The sequence below is a fragment of the Falco punctatus genome, assembly GCF_963210335.1.
Source record: "Falco punctatus genome assembly, chromosome: 6".
NCBI classification, from domain to species: domain Eukaryota; kingdom Metazoa; phylum Chordata; class Aves; order Falconiformes; family Falconidae; genus Falco; species Falco punctatus.
The window spans coordinates 55,095,622-55,111,585 of record NC_137585.1 but is presented as its reverse complement, the minus strand read 5'-3'; the positions used below and the strand labels follow the sequence as shown (position 1 = coordinate 55,111,585).

Below are 15,964 nucleotides of genomic sequence, written 5' to 3'. Positions count from 1 at the left end.
TCCAAGGCAGTTCAATTTAGGCATTTACATGACTAACTTCTAGCATGTTCTATGGCAAGAGATGACATTTAGCTGCTACAAAGTCACTTGGGGATAAAAAAGGAACAGGAAGTGGGCTCTGAGAAACTACTTTAACTTGGAAACATCTAGCAATTTTGATACATTTTGGCATTGTCTAACTTTCTATTGAGCAGGCCAGAATGTCTCAAATTTCTCGTTAAATTAGTCAGGAGCAATATTCGCAACAGAAAATTTGAGTTGTGCCCTCTCTTTTTGGAGGACAAGGTACATACAAAACGTCTTAGGCAGATACAACAAGAATGCCTGTGGGATGATCAGAGGATGGGCAGTTTTTTAAACTAAGAAAATTGGAGTCAGCTTTGCAAGGAGTACCAGAACAGAGATGTAAATGGCTTATTAGAGTTCCTAAGTATCACCTTGCTTTATTTTTTTAAATGTAACACACAGAACAAGAAAATAGAACTAGATTAAGATGAAACAGGAATCAATTCCAACTGACATGTCGTAGACAGAACTTCTGTTTCACATTCAGGAGTTACCCCTGTTATCTTCAGCCACAGCCCACAACTATGCTACCCAAAAAATGTCAGTCTCATGGGTAGTACATGCACTTCAAGATTGCCTGGGAATACAATCATTTAAAGGACAAAAAAAATTTGTGGCACTGAAATCCCATTTTGTAATACCATCATCTTGCCTGAATATCTAATACCACACTGCAACAGACCAGCTTAGTGCCATGGTGAAGACATGTGGAAAAACATCAGTATTTTGGGGGAGCTTGGATGCTTAATTCAGATCCTAAGGTACCAGTCAACTCCTTGTTGAAGAAGAATGTTTGTACCGGTTTTGGCTGGGATAGAGTTAATTTTCTTTGTAACAGCTCATATGGTGCTTATGGTCACAAACACAAAACAATGTTGGTAACACAGGGATGTTTTAGCCATTGCTGAGCAGTGCTTACACAGCATCAAGGCCTTTTGTACTTCTCATGCTGCCTTGCCAGCGAGTCGGCTGGGGGCAGGGAAAAAGTTGGAAGGGGACAGAGGAGGACAGCTGACCCCAAAGGATATTCCGTACCATATGACATCATGCTCAGCAATAAAAGCTGGGGGCGGGAATTTGCCAGGGTGGCAGCTGGCCAGGGACTCAACTGGCTGGTGGTGAGCAATAGGGGATTTTTTGCATCACTTGTTTTTCTTGGTTGTGTTTTCCTTTGGGGTTAGGGGTGGGTTTTGTTGTTGGTTTTTTACTTATTAAACTGTCTTTACCTCAACCCATGAGTTTTCATACTTTTACCCTTCCAATTCTCTTCTCCACCCCACTGTGGGGAAGTGAGCAAACAGCTGTGTGGTGCTCAGCTGCCTACTGGAGTTAAACCACAACAAAGTTAAAGAATGTTTTTCCTGAAATATCTTCGCTATTTTAATGTTTACTACACATATGTAGGACTTCTTGACAAAAAGCATTTCATGGACTAACCTAATTTATGAACAGATAAAATTCTCCTTCTAAATTACCTACATCACTTCCTTGTTTCTACGAGGTCCTTCAAAAGGTCGGAAAGGCAAACTCCCTGTTGCAGCATGGTAAAAGGTCACACCTATGCTCCACAGATCAACTGTTGCTCCGTACTTTTTCTGATGCTCTTTCCTCAAAACTGCTCGTTCATACATATCAGGGTGCTAAAGAGAAAAAAACAACAAAAAAAGAAGTTAGAATTGTTTTATGAACAATACAAAGAACAAAACCCCAATCTATCATTTCACAGCAAGATCATTTGTCATTCTAAACTTTCATCTCTTTAATCAAAATGCAAAGTTAGCTTAATTTCCCTAAGTTATTCTGACAGAATATCACAAAAGTGTTCCTAGGTATGACAGCCACTTTACTAAAGGTTTGCCAAAAGTATTTTGTAATTTAGCTGAAGACTGACTACTAGAATAAAACACCACTAAAGAAGAGGAGAAAGCTGGTATTCCTCCAGATCATTTTAAAACAACAGAAACCAAATTAGAAAAAGATCCATCACAGAGGAGAGTATCAACTACGACATTACATGTGGGAAAACATGGCAGGAATAAAATTATGCCTAAGTTGCTTGTACTGATGCTTCTCCGCCTGCCTCTTTATGGTTAACTAAGATGTCAAGTGAACTCCACATAACATGATACAAGTAGCTCAAACACAAACTGACAATTATCTACAGAGATAAAGGCAAAGACATTCATAACTAAAATATTCTTGTTGTTTCTTTCACAAAAGGCAATAGGGGAAGTTGGACCTGAAAATTATTTAAAGGCTACTGTGCTCAGATCAGCAAAAGAACTGGCATGACCCAAGGTGAAGAAGGTGGAAAGCTATAAACCAATTACAATACAAATGTTTAAATACTAATGCACAATAGTCTGACCTTCACCTACTCAATCACCAAGGGCCCTGGGCTTCAAATATTTCTTCAAAAGATAGTGAAATCATATGGGCTTACTAAATACTCTTCTGTGCCGTAGAGAGAAACAAATTGTTCATCATCTTCAAGTTCTCTTGCAGCACCAAAGTCTGTAAGTTTGTAAACAGACTGACCATCTTCACCTATAACACGCATTATATTGCCTGGCTTGATGTCACGGTGCACTATTCCATTCTCCCGGAGATGATTCATCCCAGCCACTTCAATAAAAAAAACCCAAGAATACAGAATTTATGTATACATCTTGACACAGACTGCACAAATATTGAATTGTAACTGAGGCTAGGAAGCTGTATGTGTTTACTTTCTCACTGGGAAACGGGAATGAGAAGGGACACTCAATTAACAAAAAGACCAGGACCAGAGACTTTTCTAAGCATTTTTGCAGGGTTATGGTTTTTTTTTTTTCAGACAGTGAAATTACGACATTTCTTGCTCTCAGCAACATCTTTCCAATAAAGTAATGGAGGAAAATTTTGTAACAGGCAGACACAGGTAAACCTCATTAATTTTCTAATTTATTCTTCTGAGATTAATTATCACAATACAAATAATCTTGATACAAATTAACAAAAAAGAATTATAACAATGCTTTAAACAGAAATGGCTTCTTAATGCAGCTATCTATACCAATATAGACATAAATAAAATATGTGACTCAATATGACCACATTGTTCAATTAATTGACAGTCATTCAGGTTCCTCATCTCTTGCTGTTACAAGATAAACAAGTATGAGTTCATTTCAGTCAACAAATTAGTCTAAAGAGCAAAGCCTACATACCCACATCTCTCAAAACAATTAAGAACTCAGACTCTGGCAGACCAAAGGCATTAGACGGCTCCTCTAAAACTGTATATAGACTCCCACATGGACAAAATTCCATAACTAGTACTTTGTGTCTAGTTGTTGTCTGGAAAAAAAAATTAAAAAACGTAAGTCTGTGACCATTGTGAAAACAATGTCAAAAGCTGCATATAACAGGATCTTACTTTAAATAAAAAGAAAAATAAAATCTGTAGCTAGATCATAAATCCCATTTGGATAATCTTATTCAAAAGAAGTGCATGTGAACTTTTATATTGTTTCATGTATTCTAACTTGGAGAGGGGGGAAAAACTAAGAAAGCCTCAAGTTCTAGGCACTTAAGAGGGTTGACAGCAGTATTGATGAGTGGACAAATGAGAAACTACAGCACAGAAGAGCAGAAAGAAGCGACTGCCCTCCTCTCCTATTAACTAATCTCAGCATCTGGGTAATTTCAACTGATCAGTCTCAGTTTCAGCACAACTACTGCAATTCATACATTAACAGACAGTTCTACATGTCCTATGTCGTTATTTTAGCTGGTTGCAAAGCAAAAGCATAAAATTGTCAGAATTATTGAAACACCTCCAACTATCAGTATGTATTAAATGTTCATATATAGATAGCTTAAAAAACCTAATTCAAGATAAAGCTTAGGACAGTGGATTCTCCACATGGCTTTGAAGAATCATAGCCTCTGCCTAAACAGTGAAAGCAAGCATATTCTTTCAACAACAACAAAGAAAGAAAACCAAAAAGCAGTGATAATTGGGTCACAGCATTTGTACCATATATGTTACCATTCCTTAAAAATATAACTTTATCCTCTATAGTTATGGATAAAGGAAAAGACAGTTACTGTGGTTACCACCATGCATCTCAGATCACAACTAGAACGATCCATTACCTCTTCTTCAATGGCAAACAACTTGACAATATTCTTATGATTTAGTTTCTTCAATACTTCAAACTCTCGCATCTGAACATCCACAGGACGAAGGAAACTTATACTGTTAAATACTTTGACAGCATACAAATCCCCAGTTTTCTGTTAAAAACAAACAAATTACTAATCAAACAGAAGCAAAAGATTGTAAGTGTACACATACGCATTATCCAAGCATTCTGAGATCTTCTGTTGTGCATACGAGCATATGCAGAGTAGAAATAGTTCAAAATAGTATTTTGTGTTAAAGTGGAAATAAAGATTCTAGTAGAAAAATTAAAATTACATATATATTGGTTTAGTATGATATAGACTAGAAGCAAACAGACTAGCAGAATGGAAACTCAGTGTTAGCCCACAAAATCTTAAGTGCCTTAGAAAACAGAATAGTTAGCATAAGAAGGGCTACACATTTAAGAATGACCCATAAATGTAGCTGAAAAATAATTTTTCAGCAAGAGGTAAGCCACTTACACAAATCAATGAGACATGCACATATTACAGTTGAGAATCTTGGCTTGTTGAAGTTAAGAGACAACTTTTGGAAGATGAGCATTGCTCTCTTTTTCTTTCTTGTACTGTTTACACTGATAAAACAGTATTCTGTTTTTTCAAAGAAGGCAGTGTTAAGCATTACATACAACTCATGCAAAACCCTGAAGCAACTCAAATCCACATCATAAGTGACAGAAGCACAGTCACGAGCTTAATCAGAGACTTAAGTTCTCGAGTGGGACTAAGCCACAACATGCTCAGGCACCCACAGTACCAGCTGAGAGTGCAATTCCTGTCCCTCTCAGGGAAAAGTACCTCCTTGCACCCACTATAGGAATCAGCTTACATTAGCAGTCGTGTGTGAGAGATTCTTGCTAAGGACAAAGCCTTCCTGAGCTTAGACTAGGTGTGTTGTACATCACACCTAACATGCACTACTGATGCCCAGGCAAAAGTTTTCTCCTGTTGACAATGAGCTGCAGGTCACATCCTCAGACTAGTGAGGGTGATAGGTGCAACCATGAAACCACGTGCTTTACAGGGGAAACATTCTGTGTTGAAATTAACTCACCCAGAAAAGCACATTAACTGCTAAATTATCACTTAGGTGTTGCTTCACAGTATAACACTGCAGCTTATATATCACTTCATATGGATTTCACACAGACTGTCATTACTAGAAGAGAACATTACTTTCACAACGAGGCTTATCTTCATTTTGTGAGACATACAGTGAAATTCATAGAAATAGAATGACCTACACAAGTAAAGATCATTTTAACCCCTCACTCAAGTTACAACATACACATCAGTGTATCATTTACACAGCAAAACTGCTCAAAGATGTACTATTTTGTACTGATTACTCAAGGTATGTCACCAAGAAGATGTCCTAGACATATATGAAGCACTGACTTATGGACAAAAATATATAGCAACTTCATCCAATACGATAGTATGTTAAGAATATTTCACTTATGGTACAAAATCATAAAAATCACAAAAAAAATGGTTTTTAAAAGAACAGGGAAGAACTATCAAAAGAGAATTAACAAAGACAAAAATGACATATCATGTAATAAAAACTGGTAAGGCTTTTGTTCTTAAATTCTTAAGCAAGGAGGTTTTTTTCTCATAAAACTGAAGAATGAATGAATGAAGAATTAATAACAGTTAATATTTTACAAGGACAAACAATACAATATTAACAATGAATCCTCAGAAATAACTGTATAGAACTCCAAGTCACTGAATGAATATTAAAAATTAAAAACTGTGTGAATAGTTACAAAGATGTATATTTTTTTTTGCTAAATCTCAAACAGTTTTTCACTGATTTCATGACATTACTCACATATGAAAAATTTCACTTTTACAGGTTACTCAGATTTGTAATTCATGACAAACCTTATGTCGTCCCCGGAAAACATTTGCAGTAGCTCCCTGCCCTAGAATGTCAGACAACAGCCACAGGTAATTTGAAGTGCTCTGCATCCTTGCTCTTTGATTAGACAGCTTTCTTTTTCACCTTCAAAACAAAAGGTTAAATACACTGAATTTAGTAAAAAACATGAAAGGAACTTATTTTAATTAGAAGGAAAAAACCAACCAACCAAACTCCAACCAAGCTCCAGAGACATACAGACATAACTAAGAACAACGAAGTAGAGGAATACAAGGTGAAACAAGAAACAGAAGCAAGCTAAACAATCAAAACTAATGCCACAGACACAACACGCTCTGCATTTGAGGTCTTCACTCCACAAACTGTTTGAAAAAATCAACTGGAAAAGTGAAAGCTTTATAATCCCTTTTCTGCTGTAAACAGGTGTTTAAATGATACAGTAACAAAAACTGTAGGAAAGAGTAAAAAATACGTGCACAAGGTCTTCTGAAAATAAGCAAGACTTGTAATAAAATTCCATTATTCAGTATGTATGCCAAAGAACAGACATCAGAGATTATGGCAGATACGTATACAGATCTTTTAGATCACTTTGGCTCTGAAAGTTACACTTCCGTACAACTGTAAAGGAACTGGACTAACTACTTACAAAAAGCTGTTTTACACACGCTTGATAAAAGTCACAATTAAGAGAAGTATTTTCAGCTACCTGCTAGAACTACCAATTAGCACTGGAAGAAATTAAAGGACATTTCTCTCATTTCTAAAAATTCTCATTTCATATGTCACATTATTTCTAGCGAGACAGCCTGGCTTCACCACCCTTCCTGAAATGTAAACTGTCAGATACTCCGGTCTTCACAGATTCAGAAGAAAGAGAAAATAAATGTTTGATTAAAATAGTGAAAAAAATCTTTAGGAATGCCAGAATTTCCTCCCTTACCAAAACAGCAGGAGCTGCAGGTGAATGCTCTTACCCTTTTGCTTTAATTATAGCACTGAGTTTGCCATTAAATCTAGCAAAAGGCTCTAAGATCATAGATGTAGCTTCCTGGATCTAAAGAACCTTAAGAGCAAAAGAGTAACTGGGCCAGGGGAAGGTCCTACAGCAGCAGCCTTTCCTCACAGCCTGGCAGGGGACCCTGCATCTGCCTTTGTTAATGGCTAAGAATGGCTTAGCCATTAGAAGTTAGCCACAAGAAATGGCTAACTAATATTCAAAAGAAAGAAAAAAGTCCTTCCTGTAACTACTGGAAGAAAAGGTATGACAGAATTTCCTATGCACATTTATTACAAGAAGGTGGTTCGAACTTTTTGATGGCACCACCAGAAGCCCCACAGCATGCACTGCAGGGAAGCGGAGGAAGCCACACACCAGCCATCGCAGCACCTTTTGCCCATCCAGCAGCCCGCTGAAGCACCTGCCTTTGTTCCCAACTGTGCCCATGCCATGCAGCAAAGATACAGAAATTTTCTCATGACTTTGAACACACTTCTCTACGCACAGCGACTGTGGATTTCATGTTTTCATTTAGCTATTTGTTCATGTAAGATGTGGAGTTCCCTGCAAAGCCATTCCAAAACATCCAGGTAATGACATGCAGCATACTGAATGCAATGACACAAAGACCTGACATTGAATTCAGCGTCATGCAGCAACACCATTTTAAAAATCTAAATAAAGTTCTTTATGCCTAGAGAAGGGAAGAAAGGTTTTATCTCAAATCTGAACCAGAACAACCAACACCACACCCCAAACCCTTTACAACTCTCAGTTAACTCTGGTAAGACAATCTGCAGTAGTAGAATAAGGTAATTTCTCCCAGCTGACACTTACTGTAGATGCCAGAGAGCTATCTATGATGCAGACACAGAAGGTAAGGAAGAGGGTCTACAAAGAAATAATGCATAGCCCGCTCTGTAAACCATTTGTAAAATCTATGAATTAAATAACTCCTCATAATCAAAACTCTCCTTGTAATAAGCCAGCTGGCACATTACCAGTAAACATGTATTTTGTCATTTATTTCGAAGTAACACTTGACTCATACCAAGATGCAGAAACATAATCAATCCTTTCCAAGCAGACAGAAAGTGCACAGAAGCAAATGAAGTTTCTTTGCCGGTATCTATTTGTGTACTAAAAATTCTAGCAGCCTATTAGAGACTGAATTATTACATTGCCCAAAGTGACAAAGATGAGATACCTCATGTATGAGATCAGTTCTCTTCCTTTACCTCCTTACTTTTCCAATTAAATTTGCATGAAGGTCAATGGGTGAAAACAAAAGGACAAGTCAGCTTGACAGATGAGCTTGAATATCATTCAATGGATAAAAAAAAAAACCAAAAAAGCAAGTCACTAACAGGTTCTCAAGGTCTGGTTTTTTTCACTCATGAAACTACAGATACAGTTACGCCAGTATTAATCCCAGGGTACATATCCAGCACCAAACCAAACTCAGTGTTGCACTATTACATTATGTTTGTCAAAATAATATTTTTATAATAATAACAAAGTCTACATTCTTTTGGCAGTCTTCACTTTTAAGGCATAACGTCTCATTCAGCTTTAATTATAATCAGCTTATAATAAGCTTCAAATTATAATAATTTGATTCAATAACTTATGTTAGACTTGCTTTAATACCTTTCCTTTCTTAGTCGGATTCAGAACTGATCCTTGCTGAACACTCAGCATGCTGAGTTTTCTTAAATTTCAAAATCAATTCACTGTTTCATACTTCAAAAAAATAAATCTCTAACTGTACGATTGGTCCTGTTGCTAGATTTAATGCTGAAATTTCTAATTCTTCACATCTCACTTACGATCATTAAGTCTGACACCAGAGGAGTCAGAAGTTCCTTACATACATCTAAAGGTATCTTTCCTACCAGCACTTTGATTTATTTCCCCCCATGACTCATTAGCATTTCAAGGGTTTGGGGGCTGCTTTTGGGTTTGGTTTTGGTTTTTTTGTTTTGTTTTTTAATATTTTTCTCCTTCTGGTGATGCTACTCCTTCTTTATTTGTCAGCAGGGGGAATTGTAACAGAAAAAGACCGCATCACTAATATGGTATTTTTTTTTTAAACTCCCAAAGCTTTGAAGCAGGAGTACTGACTGCTTCCAATTATTATGATGAGGTTTGCTGTTACCTCAGACACGCGGGATAACGGGGGAAGTACCTACTTGGTACAGCTGCAATGTACAAGTGCACCAAGCAAGTAGGGACAGATGATGAAGTTAAAGCGAAGGTTCCTTCTGTCTACAGGGAAGATCCTATATGCCACCAGAGCTGACAGGCAAGGTGCTGAGGTTCCGAATAAATATTAATGTCAGTATTATAGAGTCTGCTAAATACGAAGGTTTTATACTTCCCTGTATGCCCTCTCTTAACACCTAGAAAAGAAGTTTCTTCCCCTGAAGTTCCTGCTTCCTTCACCTCGCCTGAACTCCTTCCAGCAGTTCCCATCCAACAGCTGGTATCTGAATTACGGAACTACCCTGCCCTGGGCCGCACACGGTGCTGCTGGAACCCACTCGAGGCAGCACATGCCTCCAAAGGCCCTGCCCCCGCGCGGCGCATCACCACGGCTCCAGGTGTCCCCGCCCGTCACGGGGGCGCAGGGCTCGGCCTCCGCCGGGGCCCGCAGCGGCGGGGAGGCTGCGAAGGGCCGCGGGCTCGCCTGGGCCAGCCCGGCCCGCTCTCGGGAGCGCGGGGCACGGAGGGCACAGCGCCGGGGGCCACCTCCACGGCAGGACGTCCCTCCCGAGGGAAAAGTTTAACAACTTCTACAACCACGGAGGTGATGCCACTGCCTAAGGAAACCTTTACACGAACCACTGACCCCCCCCTTCCCAATTACAAATTCTGACAATATTCGCGCGGATAAAAGTCACGGAGAGCGGGGCAAGGGACGAGCCCCAAGGCACGGCACCGAGGCCGCAGGCCGGCCACCACCTCGCCCCTCACGGGCGGGGTCCGCTCCGCGGGGCAGCCTGCACGGCCGGGCGCGCCGCTGCCTCCGGGGGCTGCGCCGTCGCCGCCGCCCACGCCCCTCCTCGGGAGCCGGCACCTCACGGGAAGGCCCCGCCGCCGCCCCGGCAAACCGAAACCACCTCGCCCCGGCGGCGGCGCGGAGGGACCCGCTTTTTCTCCCTGCCACCGCGGCGGCCAGAAGCGGCTCCCTCCGCGCCGCCGCCGCCCACCTCAGCTGGGCCTGACGCGGCGCCCCCCGCCCTGCCCTGCCCACCGGCCCCACGCACCGAGCCGCCTCTCGCCCTGCCTGCCCAGCGCCCCGGCCGCTTCCGGCTTCCTGCAGCGGCGCCGGGGAGGCGGGGCGGCACAGGCACCGCCTCGGCGCCCCGCACCTCCCGGCCGCCCCGAGCCCTTCCCCGCCCCGAGGTGGCCGGCGGGGCGCTGGGTGGCGGCAGCCGGCTGGAAGGGCCGCGCGTCCCCCGCCCGCTCTGGGGAGGGTGAGGGAGCGGCGGCCGCGGCCCCTGAGGTAGGAGGACCGCCGAACAGGGAAACATCGGGGGAGCGTCGAAAAAATGGAAGTAGGATGTTCCTTAAAAATGGTCATTCCGGGTCTTTTAGCCGGTGCGATGTTCAAAACGAGCTCAGAGCGGTTCCGGTGAGGATTTCCGTGGTGATTTGCTGCTACGTGACCGGTTCAGCGCCGGTGTCGTTTCTTGCCGCCCCTCCTGAGGCAGGGCCGCCGCGCTGCCCCTGCCTGCCGCCAGCAACGCGCCTCACCTCCCTGGCCGCTTCTTCAGGGGTACCCGGGAGCCACGTTGCTCTTTCACCCTTTTTAAACCTCACGGAGCACTGGTATTTTTTCATACTTACCTGCTCCCGCTAATTTTTATTATTGTGTTATTTATTTGCTTCTTAAAGCGAAGTTCCTTGCCCGTTGGTTTTGTTTCTGTCCGTTCAGTAATGTTGCTCTTCCCATAAACGGGCTGTAGAGCTTGTACGAGGAAAAATACTGATAGTTTTTTTTAAATATGATAATTTATATATAATGTAATTTAGACATAATTATAGTGGGAAAATAGTCAAAAGAATTCCACCCACCTACCCCCCCACGACTATCCTTTTTTTTTTTTTTGATCCTCTTCGTTTCCTGTTTGGAAAAACCATCTTCCCCAATCTTAGAAGCCTAGTCTCTCGAGGGACCGACACAAAAGATTGTAACCTTTTGCTTGCAGGCTTTTCTTATTGTTACTACATTACCTTTCTTCAGCTTTTTCACAAGTCCAAACTTCCACTGATGTGCTTATTACAGGGCACTAATCTTGTTCAAAAATTCTGCTTAGTGAAACTGTTAAATTGACTTGGATACATTTTATGCTGTTAATATAAATGCTTAATTTATGTTACTCATTTGTTGGCATCTGAGCTTTATTTTGCAATGCTTCTGCATTAGACAGGGAACAGTTCCCCACATTGCGTTCTGTCCTTGCACCTTTCAAAACACTGTAGCACTCCTCAGAACTTACATGGCTTATTTCTGCTTACCCTTTCCTCTGTATCCAGCTTTGCAAGCAATTTTTTTTTTCCCCATCAGGTGGATATCCATGAGTCAGCTTTGTCTTCTTCAGAAATAGTCATCAGATCATTCATATGGATTTTAACAAAAGCCCTCTCAAAAACAGGGAAACACCAGTGAATTCTTCTTTGTCTCTTGAAGGTGTATTTGCTTCCCCTTCTGAATAGAACCAAGCTGTTGGCTCAGTATGTTGATGCTTTCTGGAACTGGCTGCCTTAAATAAACAGGTCTCATTCAGGCTGGACAGGACTTCAGGAGATTTCTGGTCCAACCACCTGCTCAAAGCAGGGTATTGACTACAGACCAGATAGCCCAAGGACTTTTTTCACTTAACACCTAGGAGTCTCTCTGCTCCAATGCCACCCTGCCCCTAGGTCTGGCTGCTGACTACTCTTCTCACCGCAGTTTCCAGCTCTTTCATATGGTTCACAATTCAATTGCCCATTTTCTTATGCAGGGAGGATCTTCTCTAGCATTTAAATGTTTCACAGTATGAATCACAGGAAAACAGCATTCCCTGAATCTGCAGTAGCGCTTGTCTCACCCCATGATGATAATTCTGGCTGGAAAAACTGTCTCCCACAAACAGTGAGTAGCTTTGTAAACAGCTTTGAATTTATTTTTTAATAGCTTTGAAGTTTTTGAAAGTAATTATTTTGCAAGATTAGCTTTCCACCACAAATTGTCTGATTCTATAACAAGACAAGTGCCAGTGCTGACAGGAAAGGGGAAAAGGGCAGATTGGCGCTCTGGGCAGCAACTAGCTGCTAAAATGTCTTACCTGCATTGATAAGCCATCCCCTGAGAAAAAAAATAAAAAATGTCTCTGACCTCAGATGGCATGAAATTCATTGCCTCCACTTCACAGATGAGCTTGCAGGCTGCAAAGCTCATCTGTCTTCAGCAAGTACAGGAGTTTGTAAATAAAAGATACTATCTCTATGGAAAGGGTGTTTTCTGTCTTAAAGACTTGCAGCTTTGTTTCCCACTTAAACACGCTTCACAGAAAGAACTTCTGCTGTGCACATAAGTTACTACCATGAGGATGTTTCATGCATCTTCGGTCCAGACAGGGGCATTTTGACCAAAGCAGGTTCACAGCAATGGTCATACAGGAAAGCTGCAGGGGTTGTTTTTGTTGCAGCCTTTAAATCAGAAGATCATCCATTGTCTGAAGAAGGAAAACCTCATCTCTCAAGTGGAGTGTTCTCATCTATTGAGTTTTTTCCTCCTCTCTACCCCATAAGAAGTAGCTTTCATAATATGTTCATGGCATTTAAACACTGCCTGGAGAGTCTAGTTAACACTCTGCATATATGTTGCATCACCAGATTTCTCTTTGGAGATAAGTACACTTTTCCAGTCCACATTTAAAAAAAAAAAAAAGCACAAAGCAGGAACCCAGCTCTTCAAAGTGAAACTGTAGAAACTGACCAATTATTGCCTTTCTAAACCTTGATTCTTTGTAAAGGTATTTCCTAGGCACTGCATACCCACCACAGAACAACTGCAATACAACAGCTGCAGACCTGAGGTCTCTGCACTGCAGATGGAAATTGCAGAACAAATAACCTGCTAGGTAGCCAGAATCAGTGTTTACATGTTTATCTAAAAATACAGAAACCAACCCACACACCCTGGTTTACAGCTCACACCTTGCATTATCCCTGACAGTACACCTATGCTGATGGAACAGTCAAAACACAGGAAAGTAAACAATCCTTTCTGAATTCTTCAGGCTGAACCAAATTAGTTTCTCCAAAGTTCCAGACTACTTAACCATCCACTCTACAATGTACTCTTTCATTGATGGATAGAAGGGTACAAGTTTAGAATACAGCCAGTCCGACAGCTGCCATGCACAGCTCGCTCCTACGCTCTGCACATTCTGCATTCTCACCTGACACCGCCGCAGCAGGCACCATGCTTTGAGGGGGAAAGTGTTTCTGTCACTTCAGCTTCCTGAATAGCTCATTATGGGGTTAGATGAACACCAGATTTAGCACACAGAGAAATGGTGGGGATGAGGAAGAAGAGCAGTCTCTTTTGGCAACGGCCAGTTTAAAGACTTTTCTCACGAGGGTATAATGTGATAAAAGTTAAATCATGCTCTGTTAGGCAAATGACACAGTCAATTACACTAACAGAATTAGTAACTGCAGGCTTTCTTCCCCTGCTTTTTACACAATACTAAAAGAAACAGTATTACCCTTACTTCAGAAGAGAAAGTTTAAATCACGTGTGAAAAATAAAAGTGACTCCATTACAATGACAGTGTAATTCAAAACCAAAAAAACACTCTGCTGAAGACAGAAGAGCCCTACCTTATCGTACACTTCATAAGATGCCTATTGAAAGCTCTTCCCTTCATATAGTAAAGCTGCCACAACTGCAGGGGAAGGAGACCAAGCCAAACACACAGAAATGACTGACAGCAAACACAGCAACAGCTGCAGTGGCTGGAGGTACAGCACCTTGAGCTGTGGGGTGGGGGCAGCTGCAGAAGACCCATAGAATATGAGAAGCATCAAGTCAAACATGGAAGGCATCTCGTGCTACAGGAGAAAACAAAACAGCTATTGGACCCAGGGGACCTCTAGCATTGGTATGGCAGGAAAAGGAGGAAAATGGGACAGACTAAGAAGTATAAAAAACACAAGCACTTACATCTGTCATAAAGCAAATCAAGTAACAAGAAACTTTTGATTAGATGTACAAAAATCAGGAACAAAAAAAATATCTTATAAAGTGATACTATCATACTGAAGAGTAGTAAAGGTAAGCCCTCTGCCTTTCTTCCCTCGGTGAAAAGGGAGGGAATTGCAGAAAGCATCCTCAAAATGCCACCACGCTCCACTGCCGGCTGTTGCTTCTGATCCACCTCCTCGCTTACTTGCCATTTAAACTGGAAGAACCACCTAGTACCACAAAGCCTAGAAAAACAGACATCAGTTCTTGATGAAAGTATATTAAATCCCATGCATGGGAAGACTCAGAGCTCCCCCTTGTCCCTATGAAATAGCTATGAAAACTAATGTCATAGAATTAAAAACAACAAAGAAACAAACTGACCAACCAATACATTTTAGGACAGAAGTAACAACACTCTGCTAAAACCTTTGTATAGACCATTGACCTTACTAAAATACTGCGGTGAATGCAGTTCTTTCTGCCAGCATCTTCCACATGCAAGACTGCAATACCATTTATTATCCAAGCATAAAAAAAATTGCCAGGTTCTACCCAAATGTAACAGCCAGAAGGTCAAAGAATGCTGTAGCTTCTAAAGAGTCAAGCAAAATGATTCAAAGAGACTTAACATTTCACTGGATAAAGTTTTATATTTTTTTTTATAAAAAAAGATAGAACCAGATGCTACTTTTAAATGAAATCATTTATTAAACCAATCTGTTTTATAGGAGGTATATATATATTTTATCATTAAGACAACTTCAATAAAATGACTATCTACAAGAATGACTTTGATTGTTTTATTTTCATGTCACCATACATGAACAAATGAATTTTATGTCTTATGAAAACATTTTACTCAGTATCAAAAATGTACACATTTTAATAACCATTGCTATGATCTGAAGGGATTTTTACATTTAATTTCAAAAATAAGTGTCATTTCATTGCTGTATGTGTTACAGCATAAGCTTAAATCATCCTATACATAAGAAAAGTTTGTGTAGGTATACAGATAATTTTCATGTTGTCACATACCTTCATGGTCGAGATACAGGTGGGGGATTTGCATTTCTCTTTTTTGTGAAAGGCTAAAGTAGGTACTGACGTGAGCACAAAGCAACATTTCTTAAAAACAAAACCAGTCTGAATGGCACAAGAGTTAGCATTTTTACAAATTAACAACCAGAGTTCTGGATTATGGAAACATGGGAGTCCAGTACTTTCCTTAGGGTTTTGCTCTCTGGAAGAATACCTGTTAAAAGTTTATTAAAAAAAAAAACAACAAAACATTTTAAGACAAATGAAATATAAAACATGGAATTGTTGACATACAAGATAATTAGCTTGACGGAGCTCATTTTCTTGTTTAACATACTGGTTAACACACTAGGTTCAAGGATGTGACTTGTGCAATTACATTCACACCCTCAAAAATGAAGCATCCTGACATTCTCTACAATCATAGCATCACTTTTTAACTATTCAACTATCAAACATAAGTCACAAGAATATCAAGCTATTGAAGAAATTGCAAGGTGCTGAGGATAAGTGACAGTTCTACAGTTGTAGG

The 15,964-nt window shown here is 40.6% G+C and overlaps 2 protein-coding genes across 9 annotated transcripts in view; both read right to left on the bottom strand.

Annotated features, from left to right (window-relative positions):
- The window catches only part of TBK1 (TANK binding kinase 1), a 33,843-nt gene extending 18,903 nt beyond the window's left edge, over positions 1 to 14,940 (bottom strand). For 6 of the 7 annotated variants that reach the window (XR_013928675.1, XR_013928676.1, XM_080390770.1 and 3 more), the window contains exons 1-6: positions 10,415 to 14,940; positions 6,148 to 6,268; positions 4,207 to 4,347; positions 3,276 to 3,405; positions 2,510 to 2,691; positions 1,546 to 1,706 (exon numbers count right to left, since the gene is read on the bottom strand). Coding sequence is in view for 5 of the 7 variants with exons in the window: in XM_080390770.1 (XP_080246896.1) it covers positions 1,546 to 1,706; positions 2,510 to 2,691; positions 3,276 to 3,405; positions 4,207 to 4,347; positions 6,148 to 6,234 (701 nt within the window). In the remaining 2 variants the exon portion in view is untranslated. Of the gene's footprint in view, positions 1 to 1,545; positions 1,707 to 2,509; positions 2,692 to 3,275; positions 3,406 to 4,206; positions 4,348 to 6,147; positions 6,269 to 8,352; positions 8,460 to 10,414 lie in introns of all 7 variants that reach the window. The other variant, XM_080390768.1, reaches the window with a different exon arrangement.
- Positions 14,941 to 15,177: 237 nt separating this feature from the next.
- XPOT (exportin for tRNA) overlaps positions 15,178 to 15,964 on the bottom strand; it is a 29,014-nt gene continuing 28,227 nt past the window's right edge. For both annotated transcript variants that reach the window (XM_080390735.1, XM_080390737.1), the window contains one exon: positions 15,178 to 15,646. In XM_080390735.1, the coding sequence (XP_080246861.1) occupies positions 15,620 to 15,646 (27 nt within the window). In that variant the 3' untranslated portion in view covers positions 15,178 to 15,619. The remainder of the gene's footprint in view (positions 15,647 to 15,964) is intronic.